Raw genomic sequence first — 27,372 nt, 5'->3', positions numbered from 1 at the left:
AACTGCATGAAAGGCAAGGGATGGACATTTCTTAGTCATCTGACGATTGTGAGACTAAAACTTACTGCTAGCTTTCAATTATCATAGGTATAAAAAGGAGCCTCTTGCTCCAAGAGTATAGCCACACGTGTGGATACAGGATATTTCCAACTCCTTCATGAAATATACAACTCTGGACACCCTTTGTCCTATTATATTGACTCTGTGGACCATCCGTCACTCCATCAATGTCCATTAAATACCGCATGGGGTGATGCATGAGAACCTCATACATGTCATGTGTAAAATGCCTATGCAGCTCTCACGCTGGTCATAGGGGAGAGAGAAAGAAAACTGCACCGTTGGAGGGGAATTAAAGGTCCTGTTCCGTTTACACAAAACATTAATTTTACTTTCTAGTATGTTATGCAAATAAACCTTAGAAGATCTGTCATTTATTCTTAAACTGAAGGTATTATCTAACGATGATTTTCATATTCTCTAAATCTATTAGCAGCTGCTTTAAAGACACAATGGAAATGTTGCATAGTCCAGTGACGCAATTTAAAACCCTGGGTATGAAAATCACTGTTTTAAGATAGTGGTAGCTGGCCGTTACTTGTGTTTATCCTTTGGGGAGATCGCAGAGTTAAACACTGAGCACTAAAACAAGTGGAAACATTGAAAGAAAAGATGGTGTACTTCTCTGTATAAATTATCCTTTAGTATCTAAGACCGAAAAGCCTTTCTTCAAACACGCTGTGCATTTTTATGTGTTTTTTTCCAAAGATTAATATCCATATTTATACAAAATTATTGATTTTTCTTACTTCCTTTAAAATGTCATATAACAGGCAGCAGGGGATCTAAGAATCTCACTCCATTTCTAAAACTATTCATCCATGTATAGAAATGGAGTGCTGTAAAAAGAAATACATTTATTGACACATTAAGGTTTAAATGGAAAAGCATGTTAAAACTTTAAACTATATGTACACCTTTTACTTATACTTAGTGTTAAGACTTAAGAAATCTTGTACTGATTTTCCCCTTATGCTCACTTCTTGTCTTTGTTTTTTTACCTTAGCCACAACAGATATGTATTCTCCCAGTGTCTTATTTTTAATTTGCCTGTTTTCTGGGATTGCTAGCGATACTTTTAATTTGCCAGTCCCCCCTGTAGGCTATTTCCTCATTAGTGCCAGGTAATTCCCCTGTTTTATCAGGACTTTGCTTTTGTAGACATTGCCTTGACTTTGGTCAAGTATAGTTGCTGATACGGTTGCTCAACCTAATCTATTGAATAATGAGAATGTGCTGCCCGTCCTGACATCAGTCCTTCCGCTTGTTTATGACTGTCCTGCTCTGGCCTCGGCTTGTAATTTGTATGATCCAACTCTATTGTCCTCTGCATGTGTTATTATACTGGATAAGTCAGCAAGCAGATCTAACCCGTACAAGGGTAGCTGTCCATTCACCTTGGCCTTCTTCGCTACCTCTGCACAACTTACCTGTACAAATACATGGATATAATGTGGATCAATAAGCACCAGAACTTTACCATTACCAGGAATATGCACACTGGATCCAGGCAGATTACACAATGGGGTGTATTCACTAAACGGATATTTGTGGTTTTACTACTCCCACATCACTGTTCAATATGAATGGTCAACACCAACAGGTTTCTCTATTATTATTATTCTTTTATATAGCGCCAACCATTTACGCAGCGCTTAATACAATACTCTAGCTAGAATTGCTGACCCTGCATAATGCATTTCATGGATGAAGAGACTTATAATCGAGGTCGTCTTCTAATCAGACCTCAAAATGTCCGCTGGGGCCATGCTGCTTACCGGGCTTTGGTCGTGAGCAGCAGAACAGGAAACTAGAAGAGTGTCACATAACTCTGCCTCCCCCCTCCTTCCTCTGGGGGGCGGGGCCAGAGAAGTTGCTCGCACAGCCGGGCCCCTGCAGAAGTCTTCCAGTGACAGATCTGCAGTTCAGGTAAGGGGGTGGGGGAGGGTTTCTGAGTATGTGTGATTAATGGAACGAATGAGTATTTAAATGTTTGTGAATGAGTGTGTGTTAGTATGGATGTTTAAGGGGAGTGGTGGTGGTAGCATGGCATAGGGAGGCTGTACTCAGACTCCTATCATCCCCAGGTTCCAGCGTGTACTGGCTGCCTTGGCTTGATAGGAGTGTGATTGCTGTTAGCAGTTATATATATATATATATATATATATATATATATATACCTCCAGAAATGCCTTTTAACCCCCTATATGCCACTCTGCCCCATGATATGCCTTTTAACCCCCTATATGCCACTCTGGCATATAGGGGATTAAAAGGCATATCATAGGGCAGAGTGGCATATAGGAGGGTATAAGACATTTCTGGAGGCAGAGTGGCATATAGAGGGTTAAAAGGCACATCATGGGGCAGAGTGGCAAATAGGGGGTATAAGGCATTTCTGGGGGCAGAGTGGCAACCATGGGGGCAGATGTGCATAACTGGGGGGGCAGGTTGGCAAATAAAAGGAAATAAAAAAAAAAATGTTTCTCAATCATAGCTTTTATTAAATATGAAAATATTGTTTACATGAATTAATATTTACTAGTAAAACTTTTTTTCCTATAGGGTAGTCTTATATTCAGGCTTTTTGTTTTTTTCCTAAATTAATATTTAGATTTTGGGGGGTCGTCTTATAATCAGGGTCGTCTTATAATCGAGCAAATACGGTATAATGCCAAAGGGGGGGGTCTGTCATTTAACCCCTTCGCGACCTTTGCCGGTTCAGGACCGTCATAACAAGAAGGTCACTAAATGACCTTTGACGGTCCTGAACCGTCAAAAAATTAAATAAGCTTAGAAAGTGATCAAGGATCACTTTCTTCGCTTAAACGGCCTTGCTGCAATGCCTCGATGTCGAGGCATTCAGCAAGGCCGAGATCGGCATCGGGGGCCATGTCTGGCCCCTCCCCGGGGCGTCAACAGCCGCCATACATTGTATGGCGGCGGACGCCCGTTTTAAAAGCGTTTAGGAGGCGATCAACGATCGCCTCCTAAACTTAAATGGTGTCGCTGGAATGCCTCGATCAGGAGGCATCCAGCGACACCAAACACTTACCTCTAGGTGGGCTGTGACCGCTCCGGAGAGCGGTCACAGCCGCCGCTGCCGGTGATCTTCGCCATCAAGCAAGATGGCGGCGGCCCGGGAAATAAAACAATAGAGACGAAAAAGTTCGCTAGAGGGTCTCCAGACCCTCTAGAGAACTGGCTCCACTTGCTGGTTGAATACAGGTACTGCATTCAACCATGCAAGTCAATGGAGCCCAGCTTTCTAATCACTATGTGATTAGTAAAATATTCAAAAAAAAAAAAAATGGAAAAAAAAAATTAAAAAAAATGTGCTAACATTTAAAAATAATTATGCAGTGATGTCACTAGATGAACCATCCAGTACCAGCAAAATGTGTAAAAAAAAAATATAAAAAAAGTATTAAAAAAATAAAATAAAATTAAAAAATAAAGTTTATTATTTTGAGCAAGTGCTAAAATTTCTCAAAAATCTCAACAAAGAGTTAAAATAAAAGCACTTCAAATACCCAAGGGGTGTCTAATATATAAAAAAAATGGCTGATGGGGTAAATTGGAGTGGCCTAGCTCAAAGATAGGGCATAGGTACAGACTGACCAAAATGGAGAAAAAAAGCGCACTTCCCAAATGTGGCATTTTAAATCTGAAACAACCCGACAAACTCATGCATGTCGGGTATCACTGCACTCAGGAGATGTTCCTGAACACACATTGGGGGGGTGTTTGACAGTGGCATATACCAGAACCTGTATATCTATACCTAAAGTACAATTTGTGTGAAAAAAAAAAATAAAAAAATTACTATTACAAAGTTTGACAAAGTGTAGTTGTATAATTGGTGCATGGAAAGGGTTAAAATAACAGCATTTGGAATACCCTGGGGTGTCTAGTTTTCAAAAATATATGGTTTGAGGGGGTTAAATTGAGTTAACCGGCTTCAAAGATGTTCCAAAGAGAAGATGGAGGCAGACTGAGCAGATTTGTTAAAAAAGATTTGGAAATCATAAAACGCTGCTTGTACTTATTGCCCTATAACTTACAAAAAACAGCAAAAAAACATAAAAACATTGGGTATTTCTAAACTCAGGACAAGTAGTAGAATCTATTTAGCTAGTTTTTTTACTTGCTTTTTTAGGTGAGTAAAAGATTTTTCAAATAAAAGTCATAAAATGTGTTTTTTTTCAATTTTTCACCATGTTTTTTTAATTTTTTTTATAGTAAATAAGATGATACGATCAAAATAATGGTATCTGAAGAAAGCCCATCTTGTCCTGAAAAAAACAATATATAACTTATGTGGGTACACTAAATGGGTGAGGAGAAAATTACAGCTGAACACAAGCACCACAAAAGTGTCAAAACAGCCTCGGTCCCACAGGGTACAAAACGAAAAATGAGCCCGGTCCTTAAGGGGTTAAAGTGATTATCTTCCTCCTGAGAGATGTTTTATTTTGCTTACATTTACTTCTTTATTTCAGGAAATGGCAAATTATATATATATATATTTATATATATAAACAGGGAATAAATGTTATAGTTTTATTATATATTAAGGATTAGCAGTGAATAATAACAATTTATTGGGTCTATAACTTTATGTATTTGTTTAGCTTGGGAAGAGCCTGTTTACAGTCTGTAGAGGAAAATAAACCACTGTGTTTGTTGTTTCTATACGGATTAAGCAATAATTTCCACTGCCATTGCAGGCTAATCCTTTTTTTTTATCATTTTAAACTTGACTTGATATGATTTTATTAGGACAACCATTTTTTTATGTTTCACAGTGGACCTGTCAATCTTAAAGTGAAACTTAACGTTAATAAACATTTCCTTTTAAAAAAAAGCACGTATACAAAATATATTAATTCAGGCTTGACTTATAGATCATGCAGAAGGAAAGTGAGGGTCAGGAAGATGGTTCAGATGGATGCATGTCTTGCTTGATCTATGCACAAGAGATTAAAGTGTAAATGCGTTGCTAAAATATCTCAATGGCTGCATAGTTGTTCAAGCGATCTTAATAGAACTCAGATGTTTTCATGTTCTATAGATTTTTTTAAAGTCTGTTTTAAAAAACGGCTATTTTCAGTGGTTTTAAGTACTGAGCTGCCAGACAAATGTGGTACTTGCATCTTTCATCCTTTTATCATTTTTATTTTCTAAGATGAGTATGCACAGTTGCACAACATATCTCCTTAAGTGCCCAACAATATCAGTTGGATGGGATTCGCTCCTCATGTGTGCACATCAGCAGCTTTTTTCCCAATTTTTTGCCAAGATAACCGTGACACTGAGTTTGCTGCATTTTCTGTGTTGTAGTTTTTATTGGCTGTGATCTACAGTCACATCTACTAGTAACAAATCTAAGTGATTGGCAGGCATGTGTGCTTTCATCACCACTGGTAGATAATTACACCTATTTTGGTTTTTACCCATGTAACCTACCCCCACCACACAAGCAGTGTCAATCCTTCTTTTGTAATTGCTACTCTACGTGACTTAGTATAAAAAGATATTTGTGCACTAGAAAATCTCATCATTTGTAGTAAATTCAGTGCATACTGATTAAAAGATTACTAATCAAACCAGCCAATGAGACCTAACAATGCAGTAATCATAGTGGACATTAGTGGATCATCCATTCATCCCAATAGCTGCTCTCTGTAGACATGTCATAAACAGTCTCAGCATTTTATATGTAATAAGGTGCTAACATCTTGTACGTATATTAAACATATATCCATTCTTGAAAAATAGCATTTTTATTCTCATTATATATTTGGCAATACAAAAAAAAAAATCTAGACTCACAAACATCTGGGAAAGACAATCAATGGACCCACTGGTACAACGATTAGATACAAATATAGCAAGATAATTGTCAATATTAAGTGGCAGTAAAGTCAAATATGCAATATGTATTTATGAACACACTTGCTTTTTCAACAACAAAAAAGAATCCAGTTCATTGTGAAAGGTAGGAAAATTACCAACCATCATTACCTCCCAAGCAGTGCACTTTTGAGTTTTACCATCCTTACAGTAAATAATAATCTAATATGCGTCTGGAGGAAATATTCTTCCGATTGCTAAAAGTGGCTTCTTATCTGTTTTATCCCTGGAAACAAGATTTTAATTGTTTTGAATATTGTGATGCGATCACAGCCTTTGCTGATTTGTAGCCTTCTTAATTATGTATTACGTAGTCTATTTATTTTAATACCTTTGTAGCCACTTTAGTCTTTTTTTATGAATTGGTTGCAGCAAAGTTAAAACAAGGTCATGTATGATTTCAATTAGTTGTTAAAAATAGAAGAGTAACAATAGAAAAAAATATTCTAGGCTTGTCTATAATACATTTTATAACTGGAACTTTGGTAAGCTTTAACCAAATTAATTTGTCTCAGCTTTAATGTTTAAGAGAATGTTCTGAAAATAGCAAAACATTACCACTCACAACTATTAAGTGAATTAAAACATGTAAAGCAACAACACATTCATCAGTGACGCTTGCTGTGATGTCATCTGAACCATCCTGCAATTGGGGGGAGAGGACGTCACCACAACCACACCCATATTGCACTGATTTCAAGTGAGGGCAAAATAACAGCGCTTTATAGGATCTCCCCTCCCTAATTAGATGATGGGGGCCCTCACCTCAAGAGCCACCATTTTGGCTGAAGTTTCTGTCGGGTTGTGTATGCGGACGAAGATAGCATATTGAAGATCAAAGATTTAAGAGAAGGAAGAAGACAGAAGATGATGAAGAAGAAGCATCTTCTTCTTCATCATCTTCATCTGCAGTCAGCAGAGAAGGTAGGGAAACATTTGGACAGCGTGAGAGAGAGTGAACTAGAATGAGTGTGATTGAATGTGGGTCCACGAGATGAAAATTCAGAGCATTTTGCTTTGTTTTCATCCAATTTGTGGGGGTCTGGCTGAGTTTTCGGGGCTTCATACAAAAACTATGCTTGTGTGTGGTTTTTCATCTCCATGTTATCTTTGTTTTTGGCTATGGGAGAAACATTGTGATTCTCTGTAACTGAGCAATTTTCTGTCTCGTTGATTGCTGAAGCGGTTTTATTAATTTTAGCAAATGATTGATCAATTTCCACAAATGTCTTGTTTTTTGTTTCAGGCAAAACAAAATAAAGGTAGAATGCACCACTCATGCAGATCACAGCGAAGACCAGGAAGCAGTAGTTGCCTAAGCCCTCCTATAAAAAATAAATTAAAAAAAGATAAAATTACTACAATATAACTGAAAATAAATCATAGTTCTCATTACTATGTGCACATTTTAGTATGTAAAAGAAAATATCTATATCTAAGTGTACATAGTATGGGCTGGTGGCTGATATGGCCCCATACATACCAGTATTGCCACTTAAATTGTATTATTATATTTTATTTATATAGCGCCAACAATTTACGCAGCGCTTAATACAATATATATATTCAAGGGGTATGACAAGATGAGAATTGACAGACTAAGACAAACCGATACATTAGGTGGAGAGAGCCCTGCTCGCAAGCTTACAATCTTGAGGTTACATTTTGTTCCCTGCACATAACTTTTTGTTCACTTTACAGTGACGTCACATTACTTTATAGTTTTCATTTAACATGCAAAATGTTATAACATAATATTTTTGGATAGAAGACATAGATGGTCCATTGGGTATTTTTTCCAAACAGTACACATTATATCACAGTAAAGACAGCAATAACACTACAAGGAACAAGAAAAAAAATCAATAAAATGTTATGTGACATAAAAATCATACCGCATGGCAAACTAACTTTTGTTTTGTAGGGTATATATATTTTCATATACTGCATTTATTTTGCTCAGGAAAGGACCTCTGGAATATACTTATTAATATTCTAAGTGTGAATTTACAATAGTTAACACCTGGGAAATAATTAAAATAGGATATCCACAAAATTATTTATTGCTATTTAACGTGAACATAGCAAAGAGAAAAATATATTACACCTATAAAATGTTTTCCCCTTTTTTAACTAATTTCTCATCTATATGTTTGTTTTTTTGTTTGTTTTTTTACCAAGGATAGACTGTAATTTGAAACAAAGTATAACAGTTTATTGACCAATTAAACAATTTTATTTTTGCATTAAACATAGCTCTTAGATATTAGATCCACCAGCTGCCAGAGAGGAGGATCCAGGTCCCCTGCAGCGCTGTGGGGGATCTGGATCTTAGTCTTATTGTCAGACTAATTCAACTAATCAATAATGAAAATTGTTGATAACAATTTTCATTATCGATTATTATCAATTACTTGTTGCACCCCTAGTTTAAAGCATAACTTGCAAGATCCCTGCTATTCAAACAGAAAGGGTCAAGTGGGTTCAGAAAAACTAAATTTGGTAGACACCAACTCTAACGCCATACACTCACACACACAATGCAACACCATACAGTAACACACACTTACTCTACCATACAAATACACACACTATCCGACAACATATACTAAAACACATAAGCTCCCTCTCTCCCGCTCCCCTTAGTGTGGCTTACACAGCTTTTCCTCTTTCCTGGTGCCTGGGTGCCATGCACTTGCCTTAGCGTACCCTTGGTGAGAAAATGTATAGCATCTGGTTTTGTTAAAATACAGAAGATTTATGTTTGAGTTATTTACATTTTTCATAAAAAATAGCTGAATGAAGGAAAACGTATGTTCTGCAAAATCTGTGCCTAAAGGCAAAAATGACTTTAATCTGGTGGTTTTTGATAGGCAAGAAACAATTCTTAAGATTAGTGACTGATATATATATTAATTATTTTTGAAACAATTGCATTTCTGTATTTGCAATAGAGCATGTAAAACTAGTTCAAGTTTTATACAAAAGAATTGTTCAAATTATCAAAGAGGTCATTTGCATACTATGTCAGGACAATAATTAATATGACAGCGCCTGAAGGAATTTGGAAAACTTTCCTCCGCACAACAAAAATATCAGATGAATGTGTACTTGTGCATAAGGTCATGAACGATACCAGAAGGTTATGAAAGGAAAAAATATTTATTGCTAAAGGCTTAAAGTGTACTCGCTTTGAGAATAATAATATTCAGATTGTAAATATTGCAGTAATTCTACCAACGACCCAATTGCTATCACATTTTAAAGATCTGTTCCCATAAGATACATTAGAAATAAGTTGCAAATCAAACAAGATCAATGTGTTCTGTAATGATTTAATGTTTGTGTTCAGTTACGAGTGGCATGCAGATCCAAAAGGTTTTACATTTTAAGGAAAAAATTGACAGCCTATAATTAAGTCATCTTGGTGAATCTTAATTATTCACACAAGTCTCCATTACAATACTTTGGATTTACTGGCAGAGAACAGAAATGCGCTGTTTGCCCGTTCAAATATTGTTCACTAGACAGACACATGCTGCCACTTGGTACAGGACTGAATTTCCACAATATTTGGAAAATAATGATCCCCCACAACATATCTGGGAACTCGGGTGAAGTACCACTTCTCCGGGCCACCATGGGGAAACTCCAGATTACAGGATTGCTGCAGCAGGCCCCGCTTGCTACCCACTTCCCCTCGAACCAGTATCGTACCTAGCAGGGGGCGGGGCGGTTATTTCTGCCTCTAGAGGAGCAGGCTGGGTTGGGGAGATCAAGGATCTCCCTCTAACCAGGTCAAAGTCACTCAAGGGTGCGGGAGATCTGTTAATGCAGACCTCTGATCCTGCTCCCTTGTGATGCGTGCGGCAACTGCTGCTGTGCGTCGGGATTGGCTGTCATAACACTAAAGCCACACCCACCGCCTTCTGCGCTCACTACACTGGAAGGAGATTTAGCAAGAGGTGTCTGGAGGAAGAACGAAGAGGAGGAGGAGGAAAAGAAGCTGTAGCGGGAAAAGTAGGAAAACTCAGTAAGAGTGGATTAGTAAATGTGTGAGAGTGATGGGTGTTATGCTGTAGCCTGTACCATGTCTTGTTCTTTTTATAATTATGGAATTTATGCTCTAAAGTACATCATAACTCCCATATGTTACACCTACCTGTCCGGCCGGGGTCCCACGGCGTTCCTCGCGCACGTCGCCCTCGTGTACTGACGTGCGCTCTACACGCACACGAGGGGGCGTGCGTATAGAGCAGGCATGCCTCCCGGTCAATGACGGTTCTGTTCGGGCTGCCGCAGCATATCAGCGGCGATCGGAGAAACGATCCGCCGCTACATGCTCGCGGCACCCGACCAGTACCTCTTCTGCCTGTGTGGCACTGCCGCGTCGCTCGTAGTTAACCGCCGCGGGCATGCCGGCGGCGATCAAGAGGTTGATCGCCGCTGCATGTCCACGGAGGTTGTTTTACCTCCCCTGCCTGTGTGGCCCCTCCGCGTCTTTCACGGAGGTAACACAGGCAGGAAGTTATGTTTTGTTGTTGCCATCGCGACGACGCTATTGCGCCGGTCGCGATGACGTCATCTTACCTGCTCTCCCGCCATTGGCTCTATTTAAACCTTCCTGTTCCTTGTTTCATTGCCCGTTCAACGAGTCCATGTTAATGTTCTCTGGGTGCTCTTGCGAATTGATTGATCTCCACGTGTACCAGACCTCGGCTTTGTTATTTGACCTTGATCCTGCGCTGCCCGTCCCGACCTCGGCTTTGTTATTTGACCTTGATCCTGTGCTGCCTGCCCCGACCCCGGCTATTGCATTGACCACGCTCCTGTGCTGCCTGTCTCGATCCCGGCTTGTCTATCGGATATTCTCGCCATCTCTGCATCGTGGGTCCATCACCTGTGGTGCCTGATCCGGCGTAACACCATATATATACCATGCCAGACATTACATGAATATGAGTATATGAATGAGTGAATGAATGTTTGTGAATTAATGTTTGTGAATGCTATTAATACTGTTATTAAATAAAGGCAAATATCTGCCAGAGTAAGGAAGGAGACAGAGGAGCAGCAGCCCTAGGGCACTGGTAGACAGATACACCCAGCCACTGCAGGACTGAATTACCCCAATATTAAAAAAAATCTAAAGAACTGATCACCCAGAAACATCTCCCAGTGCAACAGCTCACTCACTTTGGATATTGAGTGCTGGATAACCTAATTTGGACAGATTGACTGTTCTAGAAATTCATATGGTGTAGAGAAAACTGTGTGCTCTGGGGTTGAGTCTGTTGCCTAACACAGAGAAAACCTCGCTTTGGACACTAGTGAGGGGGCATGAAAGCAGCTGCAGCTCTTCTCAACTAAGAAGAGGCTTGGCTAGACAACATTTTTCTGTTCTGGTCTAAGTAACTTAGAGGGCCAGTAGCAGGAGGTAATGGCAGTTCCTCAAGGTAGGATTTTACCATTTCGGAGGTGCTAATCTGACTTTTGGGAGCTTGGGTGGTACCCACCGAAGTATCAATTACCTCTGCCCAAATGGCTGTTGCTCTGCATGGGTTCAAGAGACTGGGAATTGGACTTGTGGGTGGTGCTACTGCCACTGCTGCGGGAAATGTCCATCTCCAACTCCTGAATCTCTCCATCTCATTTGCATGGGCCTTTTGTGCTGCATCTCACACACCTTACAAGCATGTCCCTCCAACTTGCCCTTAACCCTTAGGTTGCAGAGGATTACCAGCATGTACTCAGGGGTGTCCATGGTGGCTTGCATGCTCTATCAGCCTTCTGATCACCGTTTCAACCTCCCAGTAAAATGTACTGCCTAGTGGCATCCTTTGGCACTGTCACATTTAATGCCACTGAGCTCTTCAGTAAGACCTATTCTACTGCCAATGTTTGTCTATGGAGATGGCTGTCTATGTGCTTGATTTGAAACACCTGTTAGCAATAGATTTGGCTGAAACACATAATTAGGAGAGGTGTCCCAATACATTTGTCCATATAGTGTATACACATTGATATAGTTACAAATTACTCACAAACGACATGTAAATACAATAGAAGGACACAGATCACACAGCACTTAAACAGCTGTGTCAAGACAATTTCATGACACTGTGGCAGCTGTTTGAATGCATTTCTCTAGGGCAAACACTAGCATATGGGCTTTAATGAAAAACAAGACTGTAGAAAAAAATGCAAAAAAAAGTAACTCTACAACAGCACAGACAAACTGTTTGCAAGGGTTTAGCACAGGTACCAAATTTGGGTTAAAACAAAGCACATTAACGGAAAATAAACTGGGGATTTTCAGTGAAGTGGATAAGATGAAAGAAATTACTGATAAGGAATTTGTAATTATGAATAAATGGGAAATATATAAGCATTGATTTCTCTTTAAGTAGCATTTCATTAGATAACATGAAATATATTTTTTTAAATGTTGCCTCTATTCTAGGTTCTGAATATAAAAATATTTCAACATAATGCTGGACAAGTTCCAGAAAGGCCCCAACAAAGACCCCAACAGCTGCTGGTGAACAGAGTAGTGTCCTGGTGCTTGCAAAGATTTAGATGGCGTTGTGGTTCTTACCAATACCCACTGTCACTGTAATGAAAACTATGCAAGATTTCCACTTTAATACTCAGGGTTCGGCTCAGCATAGAACCACTATATATAAATATTTCACACTGCAGCACGTACATTGCTACAGTACAAAAATAATAATTAGAGATGTTACTGGTCACTTCTTGAACTTTAGGTTTGATATTTAAACCTTATTGTGAAATTCAATCAAAGCTGAAGCTCTTGCATTAAAGCCAGTCGCTTTCTACCATCCCGAGTTTCTATGGGTTCAGTGCTGACTTGGGTTTCTTTCATTACAAATTCATAGGAAGTCAACTTCAACCTCAACAGTGACAATAAAGATCAACAAAACCCCGCAGCTTTCCTATACTTTGGAAAGTCACATTTTCCAAGACAATCCTTGAAAGGCTGAAATGTATGGTCAGTGAAATGCAAGACAATGAGTTGTGTTAAAAAATCATTTTTCCTAGAATTTTTGTATAATACAGTAAACTAGAAGGAATGCATTCATAAAGAACAACATTTATGCTTCCAGATTTTATTAAATAGTTCTTGCCAATGAAGGAAGAACTATATAATTTTTTACTTATTTTATCCAACAGAAAAAAATGGCAAGGCAATTGTTTGCAAATTTCCACGATATTATTTAGCAACAAGAAGGTAATTTTGAAAACCTAGCTGCCAAAATCCAAACATACACACTCAAGGGTGAGACTAGGGTTATTGGTGCCTGGGTAGAGTGCTTTTTCCAAGCCTGCTCATAACTAACACACACTAACGTGCACACTCGCTCTAACCACCATAAGCTATCAAACACTTACTCAAAAAAACATATACCCACTGTTTTTGACTGTACTCGCTTTTGTTGCCAAGGTTTAGACATTAATGGCTGTGTGTTGAGTTATATTCGAGGGGACATCAAGTTTACACGGTTATACAGGCTGTAAAATATTTACAAAAATGTGAGGGGTGTATTGACTTTTGTGACATACTGTACATCCATTAGAATCTCATTATGTACAAACTTGGGAAGGTGACTTGGAGTCTCCAAGTAAAATGTTGCTTCAGCTTCCAGGCAGTTGACTAGCATTTGAGTTTGTCTGCTTCCTGCCATTTATATCTAACTGGCCCATCCCATATAAAAAGCCAAACATTCAGAGGGGAAGCGATGGGGGTTCCCAGGTATGAATTTGAGTATACCACAGGAAACAGTAACCTTAACCTTCTTATTTCAAAATTTCAATGAGCATTCCTCTACATTAAGTTCCCACCTTTTTGTATAAATTACTGTATTCTGGCTGCTAAGGCCAATTATAAGTGCAATGAACATGCATCATGCATTCTGTGCCTTAACTCTAGATTCACCGGTTTCATACATTAGTTTTGGTGAATTTCTTTCTCTAATTTCCCTCTTAATTCTACTACTGTATATGTTGTACCCTTTATTTTTTTTCCTATCCAACACGTTTTGCACAGTTGAAAAGTTGGAGTAAATTGCTACTCCCATGAATATTTTTATGTTAATCTATGGAGCTGAATTACTCTAGTTAGCAAAACTACTCCACACAATTTTGTAAAGGACTATGGAGTATGTTTAAATGCAGAAGGTGAAGACAGTGTTCCATATTTACCTGAATTAATGGAAACAGAAGCCCAACAGCAAAGTTGCTGATCCAGTTGACGATCCCAGCTATCATAAATGCAGATGGACGTTGTGATTGTTGGAAAAATTCACCGACCAGGATAAACGGGATGCCACCTTAAACAAAGACATTGACATAGAAACATTGAAATTAATAGCAAATACTAACTAACCAGCCCCTCTAGGTTTCATTGAGAGCGAAATAAATCTATATGCTATATTTTGTTATAATTTGCCACTCTAGGAAAAAAACCTAGCTGCCAACTAACACACACTTTAAGTTTAAGAATATACGATGCACTGAAGTACACTAAATACTTTAACTATTGACGGCGGAAGTCCACCTGGGGAGACCATTGGTTTCCCCGCTCCAAGAGTTAAAGGTCCGTACAAGCAACTCTATTGGTTGCCGGCAGGGGCCTCCTCTAGCATCAATCAATTGGTTAATGCCAGAGGAGGCCCCTGCAGGCGACCAATAGAGTCGGTCCCATGGACCTTTAACTCTTTGTGCGACCCTACGGACTTCCGCTCCTGTTAACCCCTGCGATGCTGTGTAGATAAGGTAGGTTAGATGGGGAAGGGACCAGGGAGATTAGTTGGAGATATTAAGAAAGACAAACACGGAGATTCTTCGTGTTGTGGGTCTTCGTGTACATTTTGCCGCCACCATGTTTGTTTCTTTGGTATTTGGGCAGAACAATATGAATGCACAAGTCTAATAATTACGCTCCTCGAGATGGCAATAGAAGCTCCACAAATTCATCTTAATATACAAAAAAAAATATTTTGTATAAGCCAAGGTGGAAAGGTAGAACAAACCACTATCATAACATATCAAATGACACGGTAATTTATTATTACATATATGTTCAACGATACCATCAAAGGTGACAGAAGTCTCTACTGAAATGTCACTATACTATTCCTGAATAACTCCTACTGTCCATATCTGTCTCTAAACGTCATAACAATAATTTTTATCTGAATATTTCACAGCCTAGCAATTTAACAAAAAGTGAGAAAACGGGAACATAGGAAGTGCATTTCAACACAGCTAATGCATTAAACCTTAACTCCCACCCTGATGAAAAACTTGCCTAATCATTAAAGTAAAGGAACACTTAATGCTTGCCATCTGATGAACTTGACGTGATAATGAAGTCAGATAGCTTCAGTCTAACATCTGAGCTGGAATTGTCGAGATCTCTTTAAAGCGCATATCTCATGGAGTAGATATTAAAGCAGTTGGAATTGCATATCCTCAGGCAGATATCTGATCTTTTATGCTGCCACTTTAATATAATTTTAAAAGAACATTCTACATAAGTATACTAATTAATTACTTCAATTCAAGCATTTTTTCCCATTGGAAATCTTGATGCAGACTGCTTCATTCCAATAACGTTTCACGTTAATGATGTGTGAAAAAAGGCACTTCAAAAAATAGTAAGCATTTGGAAAATGCAGCAACCTCAACACACTACCCACAAATTTGTAATAATTAAAACAAAGAAAACACAGAGCGTACACACCTATGTGTAATAAACACATAAGATATAATAATCTTCCGTGTAAGCTTGACTCCTGTTGTCCATATAGCATGTTATTTATATACATAAATACAATATAAAAATACATATTCCGTTTATAAATACTGCCAATAAAAGTGCTCACTCCCTTGTATACTCACCGACCCAGCAGGGGATTGCGATCACTTAAAGGTGTAATGCAAAGGACAAATAAAACCCGAGGAGTAGAAATTATAATTATAGTAGAAAGGCCATGTCTTACATTAAATAACAAAAGTAATGCTTCAAACTGCAGAGCACCCTTCTCCAGATAGTGTTCACACAGAATATGTGCTTATCACTTAAAAAAATAAAAAAAGTATAAATTCTACCCTAAATATTGTAAATCAGCCTCTATTTCCAATTTTGAACACAGGGTCAACGAGGACTTTATTACGTATTATGTATCACGGTAATAATTTAACACATTCAGAGATACAAACCTGTATATTATAGTAACATGCAATGTAGTCTCCTTGTATACCAAGATATCACACATTAGGGGATATTAAGCACCGCAATATTTTTTAGATAGCACAGAAACTGTAGATGGTATAGATTGGATCCTTAAGAATAATAATTTTATTTTCAATGATGTGTTCTACTTACAGCGTAGAGGGACCGCTATGGAACCCACTTTGGGCCTTTTGGTATGATTTTTATATTTTTTTCTTTGCATGGCTGGATAGGTGCTATATAGACATTTATTGTATTTGGGAGAGATGTGAGTATAGTCTTCTATAGATTTAAAACATTTCAATAATAATGGTTGTAGAGTTGAAATGAGTTCTCAGTACAGTCCCAAGGGAATTGGTTCAGTGGCATCACTACGGGGGGGCATGGCCGTCCTACAAAGTAAGCGGTGTTGGAAGAGCAGGGCCGGTTAGGGAGATCAAAGATCTCCCTTGAACCAGCCCAAATTAAATGGGGAGCCAGGTCTTTTTATACAGAGCTCTGTCTCCCTGCTCCCTCACAAAGCATGTTGGCTATTAATGCTGAGTGACTTGATATAATGTCATATCCCAGCTCTCAGCACCGGAGTGACGGAGCAGGGAGATAGAGGTCTACATGAACAGACATTGCTCTCACACTACAGGAAAAGTAAGTGAAGGAGAAAGCTAGGATGAGAAAAGGGAGCACTAGTGAGATGTAGAGAGAAAGGGGACAGAGAGAAGGTGGAGACAAAGGAGAAAGATAATAGGAATGGGGATATGTAGTGAGAATATACTGAGAAATATAATATTCAGAAATAAATGTGAAGAAAGGGAAATTAAAAAGATTGTGAAAAAGGTGAAGAGATAACTAGAAAGTGAGGTGAGATAAAGAGAAGTGACAGAGACAAAAGAACAGAGATAGCGAAAGAATAGAGAAAAGAGTGAAAGGAAAGAGATAATGATAGATGAGAAGAGAAATAAGGAGAAAGAGTGATAACGATAAGTGGGAGAGATAAAGAGAAAAGGGGAGATAATGAAAAAAGGGGAGAGAGGCAAAAAGGGAGACAAAGAGAACAGAGAGATGAAGTGAAATAGGAGGAGAGAGAAATCAGAGAAAAGGGGTAGATAACAGAGAAAAGGAAACAATATAAGGTAGAGGTAGGAAGAAAAGAAGAAGACAAAGCGGAGAACTAAAGAGAGAGAGTAGAAAGGGAGAAACAAAGCTCTTCCCTTTGCTGCCTGAGCCACATTCCTTTAGAAAATGATCACTCCGCTCATCATAACACACCAGCTAAGAGTACTAATGTATATAACGACCTTATAAAATAAACCTAATAGCCCAATGTATATTTCACTGACATTACTTGGTTTTGTCAGGGGTATCTCGGCGAAACGCAGATCAGCAAGTGTGAGCTAACAGCTTCTCTGGAGTAGAGAAAGGTCCTACCCTGGGCCCATTATATGGAATACTTCTGCCACAACAAGTTGGAAGAGGCTTGTCCATTCCTCGAAAGAAACTCCCTGCTCCCTCATGGAGCATGAGCTGTAGCAAAGTAGAACACAATGAGCGCACCAAAATGTATGTATAAAGAAGATGTTAACGTTAAGATTTGCTTTCTTTGCGCTTACTAATAAATTATTATATTGTATATCTTGTGATACTGAAGCAGAAAGAACAGGTTTCTGGTCCCCACTGTCCAAATGACTTCTTTCTCACCCCGCTGCCTGAGAGATATTAAGAGAGGCTTTAAGGATAAAACAAGTAAAAGTCCATGATGCAGCATAGATATTGAATTATTGAACTGTGAGAAGTTTATTGCTCGACTCTGGGTAAACTTTTTTGTCTTTGCTTCTTTAAATTTCCAGAATTTTATTTTTATATATAGTGTGAATATATGGGATATAATTTATAAGCGTCCCTATAAAAAAGCTTAAACGTATGGTTTCCCAATACAAACGCATATCGTATTGTTATTTCCATAGCCTAGCTAATTTTGGTTTTATCTGAGATGTGACCAGGTCCGGCCCGACAATGGAGCCGAGTGGGGAAATCTGTCAGTCTCCCTGCGGCGAGTCTCCCTGTTCGGTCTCGGTGCCGACTTGTAATGCTGAGTGCTGGAAGATTACCTCATTTCCGGCGCTCAGCATTACAAGCCGGCACCGAGAACGAACAGGGAGACTCGCCGCAGGACTGCTGAAAGGTAAGTACAAGGGGGGGGGTAAGGGTAGATAATAGGGAGGGAGGAAGGGTAGATAATGGGGGGGGGCGGCAGGGACGGAGGGAAAGGAAGGGTAGATAAGGGGGGGGGCCGCATTTTAAAATTCGCCCCAGGCGGCATTTTGTCTTGGGCAGGCCCTGGATGTGACTGCTCATCTTTAAAGCCCTTAATAGTAAAATATAAAACTTGCCTAGAGACACAGTTCATATGTTTTCCCTAATTAGTATACGATATTCTCTACCAGTAATATAAATTTTGATTTTTTTCTAGAATTTTTTCCAGGGAAGACAACCTAATTATGATTGAACAAACATCCCACACAAACTCCTACACACTTCAGCTGTTTGTTGAGGTTACTGTTAAACCTTTGCTACCCTATGTTTTACTAATCTAACACTAGCACATGTCATTATGAATTACAGTATTTAAAGAACATATTTAATGAGCCTTTTCATTAATGGGAGCTTTTTTTTTTTTTTTTTTTAAAAAAAGGTTATTTGCTTATAAACATTCTTCTTAATGAAATATTTATAATATTGTAGTGTATCAAAGTACTGAAAATGTATAGTCAAAGTAATTTGAAAAAAAAACCCCAGCAGATTTTACTCTAGCAAATTGCTTCATGTTGGCAGGTGCTTGCGCAAGGAGGTCAATACATGACATAGTTCTTCTGTCACTGAGGTGGTAATGTGTAACTTTTAAATATCCCCTCCAAAAATAATTATTTACTCAATTGAAATTTCTCATTGCAATTTTTTGAGGGAATGCTTATCATGTGACATAAAAGCAGGTGCTGATAGACTGTTGCCATAGAAACTGAAATCTTTATGGTTTCTTTGTTTTGTGAGCCAACCATCATAGGAAAGATGTGGTAAGGTAAGGTCCAGCGGCCATCTTTGAATATTGTTTTTAAGAAAATTTGTTTTGAATTTTATAATCAACTAATTTTTCCTCAGCCCCTTTTCCCCACTATATCCTTTATCCCCTACACTACCTATCCCCCCCACTTCAGCACCTGTCCCCCCACAGTGGGGGGAGCAGTGGCTGTAGTGGAGGGAATAGAGGATAGTAGTGGGGGGAACAGGGCAAGTGGGCCCTCCAATACAAGCCCCTGTCCCCCCCACTACAAGCCCCTGTCTGTCCCCCCACTATAAGCCCTGTCCCACTACATCATCTGCCCCTCCACTACAGGACGGGAGGAGGGCCCACTATTATATTGTTTGACCAGGGCCCACCAGAGCCTCGAATCGGCCCTGCTCTGGGAGGAAGAGCTAAGTCCCGACATCTGGACTTATCTCTTTATCTTCCTAGCTTCCAGGAGGAAGGAGGGTTCACACAAGATCGCATTGTGTGACCCCGCTGGTCAGGGCGAGCTGCTTCAAACACAGGCTGAAGCTTTTTGGAGTAAATGAGCTGCATGTATGTTAGTATATGTCTGGCTATATATGTTAGTGTCTGCCTGGGTATGTATGCGTGTGACTGTTTTAGTGTGTGTATGTATGGTAGTGTCTGCCTGGGTAGGTGTGTGTCTGTATGTTAGTGTGTGTCTGTATGAGCTCTTCCCTCTTTCTACTGCTTATATCTCTCCCTATACAACCAAGCATTCTGCTCACATTACCTGCTGCTCTACTGCGATGTCTACCTATCTTTAAATCCTCTGAAATAATTGCCCCTAAATCCCTTTCCTCAGATGTTAAGGTTAGGACAGTATCAACTATTCTTTACTCTGCCCTTGGGTTTTATGCCCTAGGTGTATTATCTTGCACTTATCCACAGTAAATGGCAGTTGGCACAGCTCAAACCATTTTTCTTTTACCTAAATCAATTGCATTTTGGCTACAGCAACATCAACACTGATGATTTGTGTCTTTGTGCCATCAGCAAAAACATATATCTTACTGTCAAGACCTTCTGCAATATCACTAAGAAAAATATTAAAGAGAATGGGTCAGATCCCTGAGTTATGCCACCGGTAACAAGACCTTCCTCCGAATATACTCCATTGACTACAGCTGTCTGTTGTCTGCCACTGCCTAATCCATTCAACAATATTGGAATCCAAATGTATAAGCCATACAATATTGAAAACAGACACGAAATTAATAATATCTAGGCATCCTTGCTATACTTGGTAGAGTGGGAGGAGGGGGTATCCTAGTATATGAATATTTAAACTGTGTTTACTGAAAATAAGGAAAATCATTTGAAAACTACTGTGATATAAAGTAACTGTTAGCGTTATGCCTGCTGATTTATTATCATTGCTTGCATCAAATAATATATGCCCAACACCCCATACAGATTAAGCTGCACAATAACTCAAAATATGCTTTTCACTTTTCATCTCTTTGTTTTGACCATTTATCTGAAAGTTCTGCTAGAACAGAAAGTCCAAATCCAGAAATGTTCTCAATAAAACAATCTGAAGACTCATTCTTCTGACGTATATAGATGTTATGCAAGAGGCAGAGGGATTTCTCAGTTGGAAAATAGCATTTATCTATGGCTTCAGAGAAGTGGCTCATACTGGCATGGCTGAAATCATCTTAAAAAGAATTATTCTACTTTCTCATTGCATGGGGCCGACTTTGAAGTGTTTCTGTAAAGTTTTTTTTATACCTCCTAGCCATTTTCTCTTTCATACCTTCTCCTATGAAATATTTTATTTTCAGATTTCACAATTATATTCCTCTCAAAATTGCATTTTTTTTCTCAAAATTCTCTTTGAACACAGTACACAATCAAAGCAAAAGGATTTTTTTGTAAGGAAAGAAAAACAATAGTAATTAACCCCCAGGGTTACCATACACCGTAACCGTTAATGCTACATATCGAATATACTGAGACAGGCATGGATTATTAGCACTTGCAGGAACCCCTGGGCTTTGTATTTCATCTAAAAACAACTGTCATGACCAAGAAGGAGTGGTGACATCTGATGTCAGACTCCCGATCTTTGAAGCTGTAGATTGATTAAAGTCAGTCCACATTTTGCATCCATTTGGGACCTTGAATTCCATTAGCGACCCTCATATTTCTGTCTCTATAGTCACCAAATCATGCTCTGTTGGGTGCAACGGCATGGACACAGTTTTCCAAGCTAAAGGAGACTTCTAGTTCATGAGGAGAAAGGGTGCCAGAATTATGTAGTGCTTTATTACACAAATGTTGGGCAGAGCAGTGGAAGTTTCTCTTTAATAAGAGTAAGAATCCGAAAAAAAGAAGTAGAATGCATATTAAAGTTTTGCGCAATAAAATGTATTGCTGAGATAGGTTATTTTCTTGACTTGGTTATATTAAGTCAGCATCTCCATTACTTTTTTACAATCTTCTGATGTTCTCAGAAAGCAGAAGTTAAGTTAATAATGAAATTTTCTAAATGCTGAACTTATTTTTTTTCAAATCATTCTAATCAAAATATGTTCTGTATTATTTCTTCTGGCACAAGGATGGCATAATGGATGTTAGATTAGGGTTTGAGTGAGCATAGGGTTCGAATTCTGTCCTTGCCAGAGGTATCACATAATCGTTTTTCTGACTTCTGTACAGAGATGGAGCGCTTCTTGCCTAGAAGATAATTAACTCCAAGTTATCACATATTTTTTGATCAAATCAAATATTTCTTTGGGAGCTCTTCCTATTTTTATTTTATGGAAAAAAGGCTCACATTTGTATTTTTAGTACTCTTGTTACAGAGTCATTTGTGACAACTAAAAAGCAGAGAAGATGTGAAGATAAGGATGAAATGGTCTACATCTTGTCAGCCTATTCCTTAACGCCTTAGGAAAGGAACACAAAATAAATGAAAGCAGGCTTCTATTCATTATTTCAATGCTTTTATGCATTGAATGCCATGTGTATTAATGTAGTACAGACACTTTAACTTTTATTCCTGGGAAATATTTTTTGATGATTTGGTGACTACAGAACTTTGTCATTAATATATTGCACAAGGTATGTCAGGAAAGCTGACATTTAACCCAAATGTTCACACTTCGTCTGTGCAAAGTCTCAGGCATGTAAACAGGTACAAGATGCTTTCAACATACCACATGGAGGATACAGCTACAAGGCTGAATGTCTATCCCAAAACCACAAGTTTTAAAAGCATACTAGCTACATAATTGAACTGGTTGTGTAAACCCTAAATAATCCTATCAATAATACTGTGACAAGTCTACCAAATTAAGTGTAACCACTGCAAGAGGTCCCACAAGGGTCATGCTTTTTTCTTGCTAATTCTCAGCGGTCAGAGAAGAGTCTTGTTAGCCAAAACACTAGGAGCACCAATGATGACCTAATCACATATAGTGCTCTGGACTGTCAAACAACTAGGGAGCTTTCTGGCTAAGCGTAAAGAGTTTTAAATCTTAAGGTTAAATTCACAACTCTGGATTTCACCTGAAGGCTCAGGAAATCAATGCTGATTACAAGGTCTTCAGGGAAGAGTGTTTAATCACAAAGAACGATAAACCTCCCGCAATAATGACCAGTGAACCTGTGAAGCACCAATGTGCTAATAATAAAAATTGACAACTTACAATAATTAAAAAAAAATAATGAAAAAACGATCTGTAAGACCAACCAATAGTGCAGTAAGTACCATAAAGGTAATCCTAAATAGGTAAGGTAGGTCTCAAAAAAAGCTCCATAAAAACGTGGATATTCCAAAGAAGTGGACCTCAGTTTATTAAAAACTTCCAAAAAGACTTTAATAGTGGCAGAGAATAAATATAAATTAAAAGTGGCGGTCCATAGTTCCGTTGTTAAAAATGCTAGAGGAAACGAAGAGGGCAATACAGTCTTGTTTGCCGTAGAGTGGTGAAAGTCGCTCCGTCTGCAGCACTCAACTACGGAAGCTGGGAAGTGCCGAAATAGAACCAGTGTGTTTAATCACCAGGAGGGAAGGATCGTATTTAGTCAGTTATTATAGATTGTCCACCCATTTGAGGCTCTTTAAAGTTCTCCCCAGCTATATTACTTGACATAACAGAAAAGTACGTTACACACAACACATACCTGTCCTTATCTACAAATGCTCTACCTCAGGGACTCATACTCCTGATTTGCACATCATATATGCACAAAAATCCCACTCTGGCTGTTTAATGTCACTACAAACAGTGATAAGAACTCTTTGGAATTACCTTAATTTTAACTTAATTTTTCATAAAATGTGACCTGATCTACATCTGAGTCATAAATACGGACAAATGCAATGTGCATAAGCTAGTAACACCCAACAATGCTTGTCTTTGTTGAACACACTCATTAAACATTCACAGTGCTGGTGGAAAAAGTAAGTGAACCCTTGGATTTAATAATTCGTCAAACCTCCTTTGGCAGCAATAACCTTGAACAAGCACTTCCAGTACCTGTGGATCAGACCTGTACGATGTTCAGGAGGAATTTAAGACCATTCTTCCTTACAGAACAGATTTAGTTCAGCCATATATCTAGGATGTCTGGTGTAAATGGCTCTCTTGTGATCATTCTACGACACCTCTAATTGATTAAGGTCTGGGCTTGAACTGGGCTGCTCCAAAAGGCAGATTTTTTTTTTAACAAACGTTTTTGTAGTAGATTTGCTTTGATGTTTAGGGTAATTGTCCTGCTGCATTACACAATTTCTTTTGAGCTTCAGCTGGCAAACACCTACTATGACATTTTCCTTTATGATGTTAAACTTGGGAATTCATTGTCCCCTGGATGATACCAATATAGCCATGTCCCGCATTCTATCTTTGTTTTGTGTATTTATTAGTCATTATTATTCTAGCAGCAACTAAGTAATCTGTTTTTTTAGCTAGTGTACTCTATATTTGTATATTTTTGTGCTATGCATATTTGCAGGTTCTAACCAAACCCCAGGACTGAGCAGCCTATCCTCCCACACCTTATTAATGGTATCCAGTGATGGCTTTAAATTGCTTGAGAGTCTCATTTGGGTTAAAATGCAGCAGAGTTCATTGATTCAGCAATATAGCCATGACAAATCAGATAGGACTTGCTAAACTTGGGGTACTTTGACATATTGGAGGGCTAAGCCATTTATGGTCATATAGTGTGACAAAATCCTCAATTAATTCTTGCTTTGTTTTGTCCCCTCTGTCCAGGGACGAGGCAGCAAAGCAACCCTAATTCATAATGCTCCCTTCACCATACTTAATCATTATGATGATGTTTTCATGTGGGTATGCAGTGGTCTTTTTACACCATATGTAGTGCTGCATGTTCTTTCTGAATAATATAACCATAGTTTAATTAGTCAACAAAACATTTTCCCAGTAGCATTGTGGAGTGTCAAGTCCCAGTTTAATGATTCCTTCAAGCCTTTAGCTGTTACTCTAGGGTTCTTTTTTTTTTTACCTTGTCCGAGGACTGTAGACTAATGAATATGTAAACTCTTTGAGATTACTTTGTAACCCTTTCCAGCAAATCAACAATTCTTGATTGTAGTTCTTCTGAAATGTATTTTAGTGAGACGTGATTCACATCAGTAGATACTTATTGAGAAAAGCAAACTTTGATTTTTTCTCAAAGTAGTTCTATGAGAAACTACTAACCTGTCATACGGCGAAGGCTTGCTAACTCCTGACTCCAATTAACTTTTGTTAAAGTCATTAGACTAGGGGTTCACATACGTTTTCCAGCCCACAACATCAATGTTTGAATGATATATTCAATATGGACTAGAACAATGCAATAATCTGTGTATTATTAGTTAAAATGGATTGTGTTTGTTCATTATTGTAACTAAAGATCATATAATATTTTAAGGCACATTTATACATGAATGCTGGTAAATTCAAAGGGCTCACTTACTTTTTCTTGCTAATGTATATATAGGCACTAACATGTATGGATTTAGGAACAATTATTTTACATGCAGAAGGAACATAACAGTGGGCTAATTTGAAGAAACTATGGGAAATTGTAATGACAAGATGACAATGACAATGAAAACGCCACATGTAAAACGATATCCAGACTCTTTTCAATATGTCTGGTATTTGTAGGTGCCTTCTTGGAGATGCATTAGAACGCCCACACAACAATAATCACTACACATTGAAGTCATGGGTTAGAAGATATACCACTAAAATTATCTGATTAAATCCACCTTTAAAGATACATTTTGTGCAACAGAGAAACATTATATAGATAACAGAAAAGCTTAGCTAATTTGCAGCGACGCATGGGTGTAAGATAAAGTAGAAAATCACATATATGAAATGTATCATTCATTTTCACCAACAATACAACAGATAGCTGTCACAGACAAGCTGTTACGCATAAAAAATATCAATGAATAGCAAGTATAGACTGTGATAAAGTGATACTAATCAAACAATAAATATGCAACATTAGTTTCCGGTGCAGAGAGGGCATAATGTAACCTTTAGGAACCATATAAAAAATGGAAGAATAATTTTTCATCTAAAATATTCTACAATACTTGTAGTGTTATGATCATTGGGAACGGGCATTTATTTAAAAGCGAAATTGCCCTTTTGAATATTAAACACAAAAGGAAAGAGAAAACAGATCAGCGGCAAGGTGCAACTGGAAAAATATGCATCCCATTTAAGCGCAAAGTCACATGACCAACATCCACATCTAATATGCATTCATGGGAACTCTGGTTTGACTTGGAGTCTCATGGTCACTTTCCTCTTTCTCCAGTCAGGGGAGTGGTGTCCGGCCAGACCCTCTTCCCTTCCTATATTCTGTCCACTTAAGGCTAATCATGCATTCCTGCACAGCTAGCCCCGCCTCCTCACAAAGCCACTCCCCAAAAAAGAGGGCGACCTCCGGATAGCCTACCCTGGGAAGTTTCCAGGAATTCAGATATGTACCTATTGCACCCAAAGGCTTTTATTGACTTTACTCGGTCAAGTATGATGTCAGAGGACTGAGAATCTTGCTATAAATAACATTTTGGCCATACGGTCTGCAAATCATAACACACAAGCAAACTATTTTAAGCCTATAGGTAAAATATATTTCAGAAATAGGTTGGTCTTTTCTTCCAAAACCCGTAAAATATATCTACCATGATCAATATTGTTACAATAATTATTATAATATTAGTTTAATAGCCTTTACCAGACAAGGTAATTTAATATCACATTAATATATATAAATGATACAGAATTTTACAAAAATATGTATTTAAGCCTAACTGTCTATTGTTAGGTTAAGCAAAAAAATGACATCCTCAGGACCAGTATAAAATGATCTCACCTATGTAGCATAAAAATAATTCTTTGGATTTTACTTAAGAAATCTGGTCATCTTTTTCTGAGTATATTTTGGATTTCCAAATAGTTTTGTATTAATCTCATTTTCCCAATAAACGGAGGACTACAGTTTGAAAATAAATATTTAGCTAAATATTGATCTAGTACTTTTCTGCATTGTATACGGCCTGTAATACAATACCCAGTGTGAATGGCCCAGCTTCAGTTTATATACAAGAATAACAATTGATGGATAGATAGATAAATGGAGAGACGGGGGCGTTGGGTGTGAAAATACTATTACCTTGAAATCCATTTCAATCAAAAAATAATTTCTAGGCAGAAAAAGGATATAGAACATGAAATATATATTTGTGTCAAGGTGGTATATTGCTGTCAATATAATGTCTTTCTGAATGTTATTGTTTTTATAGAATAATTAAATTATCCATATTCTGTAGCTTTATGATAGATACACAGAATGATAGAATAATCAATGTTGTCAACCCAAACACATAAACTGATAGAGCACAGTGATTTTACAACATGTATACATTTTCTCTAAATGAAAAAGGCAAATGTACCAGATAAAATTATCGTGATGTCAAAGTAGGTCAATGTGTTGCTCTCAGCTAAAACCTTCATCCTGCTGGACTGCTGCAGTTTGTTTTCTGTATCAGCATGCGCGGAAATTTAAA

The 27,372-nt window shown here is 38.1% G+C and overlaps 1 protein-coding gene across 1 annotated transcript in view; it reads right to left on the bottom strand.

Moving 5' to 3' along the window:
• Nucleotides 1-7,049: 7,049 nt before the first annotated feature.
• LOC149275873 (solute carrier family 2, facilitated glucose transporter member 9-like) overlaps nucleotides 7,050-27,372 on the bottom strand; it is a 68,576-nt gene continuing 48,253 nt past the window's right edge. Inside the window, exons 12-13 of the mRNA XM_089504208.1 lie at nucleotides 14,200-14,327; nucleotides 7,050-7,301 (exon numbers count right to left, since the gene is read on the bottom strand). Coding sequence (XP_089360334.1) covers nucleotides 7,050-7,301; nucleotides 14,200-14,327 — 380 coding nt within the window. The remainder of the gene's footprint in view (nucleotides 7,302-14,199; nucleotides 14,328-27,372) is intronic.

Source organism: Sceloporus occidentalis, unplaced genomic scaffold (genome assembly GCF_023333645.1).
Source record: "Sceloporus occidentalis isolate IW3139 unplaced genomic scaffold, rSceOcc1.0.p SCAF_260, whole genome shotgun sequence".
NCBI lineage: Eukaryota > Metazoa > Chordata > Lepidosauria > Squamata > Phrynosomatidae > Sceloporus > Sceloporus occidentalis.
Note: the sequence above shows the minus strand (reverse complement) of the source record. Positions and strands in the feature narration are given on the sequence as shown.